Source organism: Argiope bruennichi, chromosome X2, assembly GCF_947563725.1.
Source record: "Argiope bruennichi chromosome X2, qqArgBrue1.1, whole genome shotgun sequence".
Lineage (NCBI taxonomy): Eukaryota > Metazoa > Arthropoda > Arachnida > Araneae > Araneidae > Argiope > Argiope bruennichi.
Window position 1 is genome coordinate 66764129 of NC_079163.1, and position 13080 is coordinate 66777208.

A 13080-nucleotide genomic window follows, 5' to 3' on the forward strand; every position below is an offset into this window, starting at 1 on the left:
GAAGAACACCAATGAATCTACAAAAGTTTTTTTTAATTCATATTTTTAGCATTTATATTTTTATTATGGTCATTCGTACGTGGATAAGACTTAGTTACAAACAAGCATAATAACACGGGCATTGTAACACTAAAATATTATTCTAGCGAACCATGCTGCAGGAAAACATAATTATGGGAAAATTCCGCTGCCGCCAAAAAAACGTGCTCTCTTTGTTGGTATTACCCTCGAGACTGGTGTTATTCGAGGGCCCTCCTTTTTTCTTTCCCCGCCTTCCATAACTGGATTTTTTTTATTGATTTTAATATAATCAGTTTTAAGTAGAGAATTTTGAAAAACTGAAATAGCAGAACATTAAGCTCTGGATCACTTTAAAGAAAGTTTTAATATAACAAAATGCAATATTAAAATTGAAATTTATATAGAATAATAAAAAAGACAAAGCATTATAATATTCTAAATACTATTTAATTATTGGACATTTTTTAAATTATAAAATTAAATATTGTTTTAAGATTACTAAGTAACTTAATATAACACAAAAGGCAAATAGGAACAATGTTTTAAAATTTAAACGGTTCTTGATTCTAGTTTGAATAAGTTCGAGTGCACAGCCTTTTATATATTCAGTGAAAGTGCAAAATTAAATTACTCTGAAATTGCTGTAGCATTTTTTTGAGGCCTATGCCCTTGCTAAAGCTGAGAGCCCAGTCTGTTGCCTACTTTGTGTGTTTGATAATCCGGCTCTGGTTCTCCCTACTCATTCTTGCTCAGTCGAAGCAATGTGGGTTTTTTTTCCCCCTTCTTCTTCTTGCCAGATGGTAAAGTTGTTACATGGCATAATAGAGAGATCAGTTCGTGCAGAAAATTCTGTAATATTTTCACTATTATTTATGGCTGTAGAGACAGTATGGAAGATTATTTCTCCAGAAGATGACTAATGACTTGTTGAAATAATGACACATCAACTTGCTACATTTCACCAGACAAAATGAGACCCCACACGATATTAAGAAATATCCTATGATTCAGTCTATAAATAGTAGGATTGCAAAATGTATTCTTTTAGTGTAGTACATGAGAAGTAAATGGTAGCAAAACTATAGGAGAACTTCATAAAAGATCGTTTAATTATTGCAGGATATTGCAAAAACTTCTACTCTGAATAAAATCTCTTTACATTTTATTTTTATGATTAGTCAGATAAACATAAAAATAGAAGTAGATCTCTTTTGTTTGATTATAACTAAAAAAATAAATATCTTTATTTAAGTTTATTTGCCATAAGTTTTTGCTGAAGATATTACATGTAAATTGTATTACGAGATGCAAGACGGCAAGCAATGTAAGAAAAAATTATTTACTGTTTAAGAGTTTTCTCCTGGACCAATTTTAACGTATTTATCTTTCTTTTAATTCTAAAATGATCGAATTTACTACTCTTTGGTATTGAAAATGCTCTTTAATGTTATTAAACTTAGCAAATAACTTTGTTAGAAAACATTTAAGTTTTTAATCAATTAGTTGTATTTTAGATGAATCTTTTTTTCTGTATTATTTTAAATATAAAGTAAAGTAAATTGTTGTAATCTGAAATGTTAAATAACTGTTAGGAGGCTCTAGAAGAATTACTTCGTATAGAAAATAAAATAACTGAAAATCTTTCATTTGATCTTATTGATTCGAAATCAGACTTTATTTTCAATTTATTTAGTTTATTATTTTGAATCACCTTCTATAAATGTATTCTTAGTTAATTAATTTTTTTTGAGGAAAAATATAACTTATTCTTATATTTGTTTTATAATGTTTTAATTTATCTAATGTTTATACACTAGGTTACATTCCATGCAGTCAGGCTTGCGGCAGAAACGTGCTACAGTTGAAACAGTTGCTGAATATTATGCATCTTATGTAAAATCTCAAGGATTACATTCATATTTTTTAAATAATTCTGTTGTGACATCAGTTTCTCCTGTTAGTGAGGAAGTAGCTCTTAATCTAGGTTATAAAACTCTCTGGCAAGTTTCTGGATTAATAAAGAATAAATCATCTATACCTGAACAGACATTTAGATACATTACTCCTCATGTTGTATTAGCAACTGGAAATTCAGACAGACCAAATAAATTGAATGTTGATGGTGAAGATTTGCCATTTGTTCTGCATTCTTTAGCAGATTTGGAATATATGATGTATAAAAAGAGACTTTCACCTAATTCTGATCAGTTGCTTATTGTGGGAGCTGGACTTAGTGCTGCAGATGCTGTGATTACTGCTCGTTTCTATGGCATTCCGACTGTTCATGTATTTCGACGTTCTGTCAATGATCCTGATCTTATATTTAACAAACTTCCTCAAGATATATATCCGGAATATCACAAAGTTCATCAAATGATGAAAGACTCAAATCGTGTTTATTACGAAGGCTACAAGGCATTTCCTTGCTCAAAGATACATTCAATCAAACCTGATGGTACAGTCATTATTACATCTTTTGAAAACAATAATGTCATTTCAGTTTGCAAAGTTTCCCATGTTCTTGTTCTTATTGGTAGACATCCTGATTTATCTTTCTTGCCTAATAAAGATTTAAAACTTGGTATTGATGCAGAAAAACCTGTGGATTGTAAAAGAAATCCTATTAATATAGACCTTTACAGCCATGAAAGTACCTATTATCCAGGAATATATGCTGTTGGGCCTTTAGTTGGAGATAATTTTGTGAGATTCGTTCAAGGTGATTGTCTTGCTGCAGCTAGTCATATTATTAGTAATGTCTTGAAATTTTCGTCTTAATTTAACCTGACCTAAGTCTCCATAAATTTTAAATACTCATTTATTTTATGTATTTATAATTAATTGAAAATTCTCTTTTTTAAATATGCTCATTTTATATTTGAGATATTAAGCAACTCATATAATTCTTTCTGTTTAAAATGAATTTTTTCACTCATTTCTAAAATATAGTTGTATGCTTTTGAACTGAGATTTTTTGTTGTAATACTCCATATAAAATTACAATTTTGCAAGTATGCATATGTTATCAAATACGACTATTCTCATGTTGAATTATGTCTAACAGAAAATTCTGCTTATCTCTTAGTCGAATCTTTATTTCAAATATCAAAATTGACATTCAATTTATTGTATCATTTGAAGCTACAAAACTATGTTCCTATTCACTTCAATTGGCATAGTCCTGCAAGCATACATGATTTCAGTTTGTTTTTGAGATAATGGAGTAAGAACTTATGGTTAATAGGAATGATTTTTTTCCTGGCTAAAGACAATGTGCAGAACTTGGCCTTCCTAAAATGTGATCTGCTATAAAAGGGTTATTACAGAAATCTCTGTCTGTGTGTAATATATATATATACACACAGAGCTTATATTTTTAATGCAAGACTTTTTTTTGAATCGTAAAACTGAAGACTGGCCGTGTATTTATTGTGTAAAAAAAATATCGCATTTTGTGAGAGCTAAGTTTCGCACTTTCCTTTATTAGAAAAAAAAAGTAATTCATATCAGGATTTTATGCCTTGTGATATATTATATTCCTGCTTGGTTTTTTTTTTTTTTTTTTTTTTTTTTTTTTTTTTTTTTCCTTATCAATATGGAAATTATCTTGAATAGTTGCATTGAAGGGTCCAAAAGTAAAGTTTAGTTTGAAAAATATAGTAGATTGGTGAATTGTAAATAATTGTTATAAAGTGTATTCTTAAGGGGGAGATGTGCCTTTTTTCTAGCATTCCTTACTTTTCTCGACAGTAGCTGTAAATTATGTGTTCTTGTTTATTTTAATTTTATAGCTGCTGATCATTGGCATAGTTTATAAATAATAATTCAATTAATTTCAGTTATATACTTAAGAAATATAACATTCTTCAATTTTTCTGATGTATTAAGTGCTTTCTTGTAACTATGGTGAAAGTGCCAATTATTTTCCGTTGTGTTTAATAAATTTTATGCCAGTTAAAATTTTATATTTTGTATATTAGGATGTGAAAAAGAGCAATAATTATTATGCATATCACTTGATTTTTTGGTGATAGTTCACTTGTCTAGCGAGATAATTTTATTATATGTGAATTTTTCACATAATTGTTATGAAAAGTTTTTTGAAATGTATTTTTTTGTGATATGTATAAAACTTGTTGAGTTTCTACATTGATAAGCTTGGTGAAATGTGTAAAGAAAAAGGATTTAGAAAGGTTTCTGTTTTAAAATTTTTCCTTTAAGAACATATTATTGAAAACTGAAAGATTCTGAATGATGGAAGTGTGTAAATAGAAAATTGTTGAAATTCACATGTTCATGAATAGCATCCTTACTTAAATATTCTTTCAATTGAAAATTGTGATGAGTGTTTTAAACTGCGACCAAAATTTTCCAACATAATGCTATATCTTCATTTCGAAACTTTTCTTTGGATGGTGCATGACTAGTGTTTTATTAATTAGGGCTCATTTCCTTGCTTTAGATATCTTTAATGAATTTGTTTCAGGTAGTGCCAGAAAAATAAAACCCTCATATAATTGAATGAACTTTACAACTGTTCAATTTTTAATAAAGTTAATGTCAATCATCAGATATTAACTTAATATTTGATGATTGATATTAACTGGAAAATCATTAAGAGATTTTCAAATTCTTCAAAGATAAAGAAGCAATTTACTGTAGTAAATTCTTTTTTGTTTTCTCCTTCTTTTGGAATGTTTTACCATATTTAAAAATTTAGCTGATATTTTTGTTGAATCTTAGAAATATTTCAGAATCAACAGAAACACGATGAATATGCCAGTCTGATTTAACTGTTGATTTCAACAAACGACTTTTATCATTCGAAAAATAGTTAAAAATCGCAATTAATTTTACACTATATCTAATTAGAGGTTGAATAATGGGCATTTCTAAGTAGGTAGAACTCATTTCACATTTTTTACTTCAGTAGTATGAGAAAAATTAACTAATTTGTGCTAAATTAACTTTCAGCTTTAAAAATTCAATGGTTGAAATAGCAGATTGGTAAATCTCTTGCTACCCCCTCCCCCCTCCCTTAAATGCTGTATTATTATATAAAAAAGAAAAACGAAAAGATAGATTGAACTCAAAAAATAAATTTTAAAAAATGCTATTGCATTTTTATGATTAAGGGTGTCACAAACTCCTCCCATCTTGGCCTTAGGAATCCGACAGCAGCGCCGCTGTATGTATTCCAACCAGCTGATACCAAGACCTTCTACTGAAAGCTCCAACACATGGTCTTCGGGGTAGATTGTAATCTGCAATTTAAGATGCCTTTAATGCTAAGTGTTATTTGTGTTTATTTATTTGCGTGAACTGAGAATAAATATTTCGTCTCAAAGAATGTGGATTATTTGTGCAAAATTGATATTATTACTCATCTATAGTGGCGGTCCTGGAATATAAGGTAAGCCTAATTATCTTATTTGAATCAGATTTTTTCTTCATTTTTTGCTGATAAATGAGAAAGGGATATATGCTTTTAAGCTCCCTCCCAAATCCCGAATTAAATGTCCACTTCTTAATAATTGTTGTTTCTGATGGCACTTGTCATGGACAAACCCGCTGATTCGAAGTCAGCGATTTAAGCCGAGAGGTAGCGTCTCTTGTTTTAGTAGCGCCAACTAGAGCCAAGAGTACGATTTTGCTACTCACGCATCACATTCGCTTGCACAGCCTCTTTTTACAGGGGGGCACATTCACACATCTCACAAAGAGAAAAGATGAAGAACAACCAGGCCCGAACCGGGACTCGAACACAGGACGCCCAGATCACGGGGAAGACGCGCTACTCCTTTGCCAGGACGCCGGTTAGTAATTATTAAACATCATTAATAGATCGTATTTTTTTTTTTTTTTTTTTTTTTTTATAAAATACCTGAATTCCGATTTTTCTTTTGCGTATCTGTCCTGCACTTTTTCTTTTTTTTTTTTTTTTAACAAATTTGACTTGTTATTTTAGACTTCTTGCTTTTAACGTCAGAAATATTTACAAATTTTATTTATTAATTGCTAAACACTTTATGCTTCTGTCAGCGGAAAGATTTGCAATTAAGAAATATAGTTTCAATTGTTTGACTAAATTTAGGCCTTTCTAGTGTAGAGTGCATAACCATTTTCACTTGTTCTATAGTGTCCTGAATTATTTGACATATTCCAAATCTCATTTCCACCAAATATCTTTCATTTTTTCCTGTTTCACCTCGACTACAGCTTATTACGCTCCTTACTATTGAGAAATTTTTCTGATTCTTTAGAGGTGTTATTAAAATTCCATATTATCCCGTTATTTATATTTGAGAGTTTTATGAAGAAAAATATTTTGATGAAAAGTAATGTTGAACTTGAGCATTCTAGAAGAAACAGCGAATTGCGGTCCTTCCCTTTTTTTTCTGATTCTGTTTTCATTGAAATTATCGTTCTTGTTGCAACAGTGAAATCCAGAAGAGTTTTCCAGCCATTGGCTGAATGGCGTCTTACAATAAATTCTGTGCATGGATCATTTGCAGGGTTCGTAACTTCTAGACGATCTTCCCAGTGCTGATACTTGTAGCTTGTCATTATTCCATAACCTTAATACCACTATTTGAGACACTCACTGAGCGACATCCGCTTGAAACTGACCAGTAACAAGCCTACTGATCTTATTTCAGCATCTATACGATTTAGTTAACTATTTTTTGGTAATCAATCAATCGTAAGAATTTTCTGCTAAAAACTATACTTCTGTAGACGAAAATACTAATTAAAAATAATCGGCCAGTTTCATATTTCTTTTAAAAAATGAAAGTTTAAGCTTTTAAAAGTCACTTTATGACTTTAATTCTTACTTGCTGCAATCGTACATTATACATAAATTTGTAATATATTATTGGCAACTATTTTTAAATAACTTCAAAGAGTACATTTGTTCCTCAACTTGTAGACACCAGTGTATCATGCTTATGTCAGACTCGTGGAAAGCTTCAGAAATTATGTTATACAAATATTTGTTTCCAGATGTAATTTATCGTTACTTATATCTTTTTAGGTTCTTAAATACTTCTTAAACCTATATACTTAAAAAATTAGTTGAACAAATGTAATCTTTAATGGAAAGAAGTGTTACTAGTTTTTCGTGAAAAATCAAGTTTGAAGCAGGTGCTATTGTTGAAAAATAGAGTACTTTTTATAAGATTTTGTACATTTTTGGATTTGTTAATCAGCTAATTCACTGATTGCGAATCATTTTAATGTACATTTGACCTTCTCAAAATCCGTGCTTCCACAATATATTATACTATTCCTTCGACTTATATTCTTCATTGTTCAATATTAGACTTAAAACTTAACTGCTTTTTTTTAATTTATGGAAAAATTAAACATTAGTTAATAGTATGGCAATGTAGTAATTTCTTACTACTAGAATAAAATCCTTCTTTTTATTGTTTAGCTGATGAAGGGAATAATGCTTATATAAATAAAATTTTGAACCAAAATCATTCCGATGAAGTGTTTTTTTTTAAATGTTATTATGATTACGATCTATCTCTAAATAAGGTCACGATAAATACCATATTCTTCAATATTAATATTTTTATTGTCAATGTATGTCATTAACAGTTACCAAATAAGAATGTTAATTTATCTTGTACAGTTCATCTGCCGTGTAGTTAGGATTGCGAAAATTAAAAATAAAAAAATAAGATTATTAATGTTATTAAATATTAACTAAGTAATTATTAATAGAGCGGGATACTTAATAAGTACTTTATTCCATTTATAAATACCATGTAAATAGACGTATCTGATTTAAGGAAAATCTTCAAATGCGTTTGCAACAAAGATAAACAGAGTTATTGAGAATTCTTTATATATTCATGGAACCATCGTATTATAAAAGAATAAGTCAGGGAAGCAACTTTTTTTACTTGCATACTTTTGTATCTGTAAGGAAAAGCGCATTAAGAAACAGTAAGATATATTTTGAAATAACGTATATATCCAAAATAAAAGTGGGGATTTTGTACTTATTATGTTTTAGAATTTAAACAACGAAGTAAGCAGTTTTTATGGAAATCTGAGTATCTATGAGTACTGAATGCTTCAAATTGCTTTTCAAAAATATGTTTAGTATGAAGTAGACTAATGTGATCTATTGTTTCAACATGTCATTTTGGGGCGTCGATATTCCAGGTTTTAAGATAGAATGCATACATGTATTGCATGCATGGCTTCTAAAAATCAATTTAAAATATGTTTCTTGATATACCATCGAAAAGTTATTTGCACTTTTAGCTGTTTTATTTGATTCTTTCTTTATTACACATTTAAAAAATGTTTTCTTTGTTTCTAGGGATCAAACATTGTCTCATTTTATATTGATGTCTCCATAAATTTGTTGTTCTAAAAGGAAACTTAGTTTAAATTAGTAAATATTTTATATATATATCGATGTTTAAATTGTTAATAGATTTACTCCGATGTTTTGATCATATATAAATAAAGTTACAGACAATTTTCAAAACCTTAAAAGTCCATTTAGTGTATTATTAAATTTTGTTTACGTAAATGCTTTCTATGGTGATAAAATTGTCACGCGAATAATTTAAATTAGTGTTTTTCATTGTCTTTGTAAAATTCTGATGTGGTGCTTTTATCATAATAGTGATATTTTAGATGTTAGTAATGCCTTATACTGTGTAGAAGCTTAGAAAATGACTTTCGCATCTTAAAAAAATTGTGGTGATTAGTTTTTAAGAATATCTTTTACTATTTTTTAAACATAATTTTTCTTCTTCTGGTTTCTTCCTTTACGTTTCAAAATACTTTCGCCCGCATGATACTTTACTATTAAGGTCATTGCGGAAAAGATTACATTCTCAAAATGGCTGAAATAAATAGTCATATTTATGAATTTACTTTCCATTGCATTTTCTTCTCAATGATCTGATTTTTACAGTATTAGAAATAAAAAAAATATTTTACATTCCATTGTTGTCTTTAATTTACTTGTGTGTCTGTAAAAAATGTTAATTCCTGGAACAAATATAGATTGGTAAAAAACGTTTTCTATTTAGTTGACGATGGAATATATTTCGGAGGTTATGCTAAAGAAATATAACATTAAGCGGGCATGTGATTTTATGATTTTTGAAGTATTCATTTTACGTGAGAAGAGTTTTTTAGAAGGTTTATTATTAGTATAAAACCCGTCCAAACTACGTGACGTCTGAGCGACATTTTCATTAAAACTTATGCAAGATTAGGCCTTTAATCTTCGAAATATTACTACACAAAATTGTTTTTCATACTGTTTTTAAATTTAAAGAAAAAATTGTCTTTTTAATGGTACTATTTTTTAGCTGTCGTGCGATTTTTTTTTCCTTGAATTCAGGCAATTAAAAAAAAACATTTCATACCATATTAGCAATTTTATACAGTATTTTTCGTTGTAGCAATGAAATTCAAATCCTTTGATCAAATATTTAATCGCGAGTGGCCAAGTATTCAAATATAAATGATATTTAACCCTTCAATGCGTCATGCAGCCATTTGGCTACACATTTTTATTTCCATTCATAAGCTTCACATGACTGCCTCAAAGGACAATAATGAGTGATTCAAATCCTTTTTTAAATGCGTTTTGATAAAAAATTTGCAGAAAACATCGATATATGACAAGAGCGGAACTAGAATTAGATTTAAACTGGAAATTTAGAAAAATACGAAGGTGTCTGTTGTATGAATAATTCTACTATTAAAAATGCTATCAAAATATTTTATTTCCATTGTAAAAAATATGTTGATAAAAAGGGAGTTGTTTTTATTGCAGAATTGTTATAACGTGATTTATGTCCCTGGGATATTGTTTAATTCACAATGTAGCCAATTGGCACATTACAATTGTTTCGTTAAAATTTCACCAGAGAAAATAAACTAATTTTTAAAAAAATAATTTTCATAAATTATATGCAGCTATTCAAAACACATGTATTTTTCTCGTAAGAAAAATGGAAAGTCTTGCATTCTAGGGTCAAAGCGCTTTCCTGCATATGAAAATTAAATTTAAGAAAAACTGAATTAGAGAAAAGAGAACTAAATTAAGAGAAACTGAATAACTGAGAATAAGGGAGAATAAATTTTAAGCGTAAGAACTGAGTTTGAAGCTTTTAAATCCTCGGAAGAAAAGTTTCTTTCTTTCTTTCTTTTTTTTTTTTTTTTTTTCTTCTGTTTTCTTCATAAATGTAAAAGCAATACCCTAACGATATGCAGATCCAGTACTGTTCAAATTTGTTAGGAAAATTCATTGAAATTTAAATATCTGAGTTTTACAAATATATGACAGCTAGATATACAAACACTTGAAAATTGGCAAATAAAATTATTTGAATATTTAGTCATCAAAGGGTACAATTAGTTTGTCTTACGAAAGGAGATAAAATCTCCTGTTAGATTAACGGTGACTAACATTAGCACTGTGTCCGTTTTGAAAATAGCAACTATCGAAAAAATGGAAAGAGAAGAGATACCAAGTGTCAGAATGAAGACTTTTGTCCTTGCTCTTTTTTATACTTTGTTCCAAAAAGAAAGAAAGAAAACCTGATTTTAGGCCACAAATAGGCAGAAAAGGGGTTTTCTTCTTCTTTTTTTCCCTTCCTTATTTGCGGTTTGCATAAGCGTAGGCTTAGTTCATTCGACCCATATTGCTATTTAAGTTTTAGCTCTGCCTTATGGTACGATATAATTTTTTCAGGAGAAAATACGACAATACACAAATTTCAATTGTAACCGTAAATAGGTATGAAGCAAAATGAATTTCGAATGTAACAAAATAGGAATGTTTCTGCTCAGTATTTATTAATAAAATTCTACACACACATGAAACACACCTTTGCATTTATTCCGATGACACTACCATACTGGTCAAAAATTGAAATTTAAGATTCATCACCCACACATTGAATAAACACATTCAAGAAGTAAGAAGTTAGTTTTATAAATGGAGTATTGCCATAAATGTAACAAAGCCGAAACTGTACTTTTTTAAAGAAAAGAACGAAGGCATAAAACATGGAAAATAAAAATCAACAAAACAGAAATAGAATAGTTGCAGGAAACAAAATATTTAGACGTTATACTTGATAGAGCTAAGATAATAAGATACCTCACTTAACTTATATTAAACAAAAATTACAAGATAATTCCCTTAAATTCAATCCTCTAATCTTTCGAAATTCTGAAATGTCTATGGAAAATAAAGTGCTTATTTATATTATGATATTAAAACCTCTTTTAACATATGTTTGCCCAATTTGGAGATATGCTACTAAAAGTAACTAACGTCATCGACTGGAGCCAAAATATTATCCTTAAGGAAATTATTAAAGTGAGGACGTCCATGAGAAACTGAATCATAATATACGCACTAAACATCGCCTCATTAAAAAAACTATAAAATCCATTGAAGAAATTTTTTTTTGGTGACATTGATAAAATCGACATAATTAAAGAAATAGAAATAAACAACTCCAACTCTAAATGCCCCAAATTGTAAAATTCTGAACGTCCTTCGCGTAATTGCCCATATAACTGTTGTTAACACTCCATGGACTCGTCGAATGCTGTATGGATATCAGTTTTTAAATTAAAATATTCCCTAGATGGTCATGTTTAATTCAGAACCGATTGTTAGTACTCTAGTCTTGACAAACTAAAACGTCAATTTCTACATCACATGTATTACACCTCATCCTCCACGTTCCTTCCCGTGGAAATACGGACCATGTAGTTTGTAATAGATAAACGTTTTGTGAACGCACTTCCTAGAAGAATTATCGGAATTTGGAAAACGATGTTCGCATTCTTCAACAAATAGGTCAGCATTACGATTTTATACAGCATAAATCATCGGCATATTCAAACGTTCTTTGTTACTGAAATATGTCATTCTTTTGGAGAGCTCACAATTGCAAGCAAATAATTTTATTTTCTTCATCATCATCATTTTTTTTTTTTTGATATCTTAAATATTCAATTTCTCGTGTTTCCTTTCTCTTCCTCATAAAGTCGATGATCCAACTACCGACAAATAACCGACCTCTCTTATTTCTCTGTAATACTCATTTTAAAAGACTCAATGGGACAATGGAAAGAAAAATAAAATATAATTAATAGAGAATTTTTAGAGAATCATCTTAGAACTGTTAAAACTTAAAAGCAAAGCAAAAAATTAAAGAGAACGGAACTTGACAAATTCGAAGTTAACTTAACCAATAAAACTCTAATTATCTGAAAATTAGTATAGCAAACATAATATTATATAAATTAGCATATATTTTATGAATGAATTAAAGTTTCATTTATAAAATTTTAATGATTGATACTGATAATTGGTACTAATAAATGATTGATAATACATAAGGAATAATTAGCAGTTTTAATAATTTGAAAATAAAATAATATAATTTATTGTTAATAATTTTATAATAATTATAACAAAATATTATTTATACATTTTTTTTTTAAAGTTCATAATTTATGGAATTTTTGTTGCTTTCTTTTTATTTCATTCATAGAATAGCAGTCAAGTGCTCGATTGAATTAAGGAACTTAAAGTCATTCCTTCAGGATCACTGAATGCACAAAGTGCGGCCATATTTAACTAGCGAAAAAAATTTTGAATGTTTTTAAAATTACAATTTGTGATCCTGACCTCAAGCTACACAAAATAAATTCGAATTACAAAGGATATTCTTACATTATATTAATAGGAAATTCAAGGTGTTAGGAAAAGTTTCGAATTGCTGACGAATTAAATTTAAATCGTTCAAAGTAACTAAGTTACACTATTCTAAAATAATAATGATTTAACGCTCTTCTTTAAAAGTAGTTTCAAGGTAAAAGGTACTATGTTTGGCAGTTACAATAATTTCAATTCCCTTTTTTCAGTTGAATGGGAAATGGGAAAGCATTTTTCTAATCTGCTATCCTACGCTTCGTAACCGTCCTCCCACTGGTGTGGTGTAGAAGTTTGGAGAGGGGGGTGCCAGCTCAGGTATCATCATCATCTAA

At 29.0% G+C, this 13080-nt stretch overlaps 1 protein-coding gene across 2 annotated transcripts in view; it reads left to right on the forward strand.

Moving 5' to 3' along the window:
• LOC129960150 (oxidative stress-induced growth inhibitor 1-like) overlaps window positions 1-8998 on the forward strand; it is a 39994-nt gene extending 30996 nt beyond the window's left edge. For both annotated transcript variants that reach the window (XM_056073335.1, XM_056073334.1), the window contains exon 6: window positions 1839-8998. In XM_056073335.1, the coding sequence (XP_055929310.1) occupies window positions 1839-2799 (961 nt within the window). In that variant the 3' untranslated portion in view covers window positions 2800-8998. The remainder of the gene's footprint in view (window positions 1-1838) is intronic.
• The last annotated feature ends 4082 nt before the right edge of the window (window positions 8999-13080 follow it).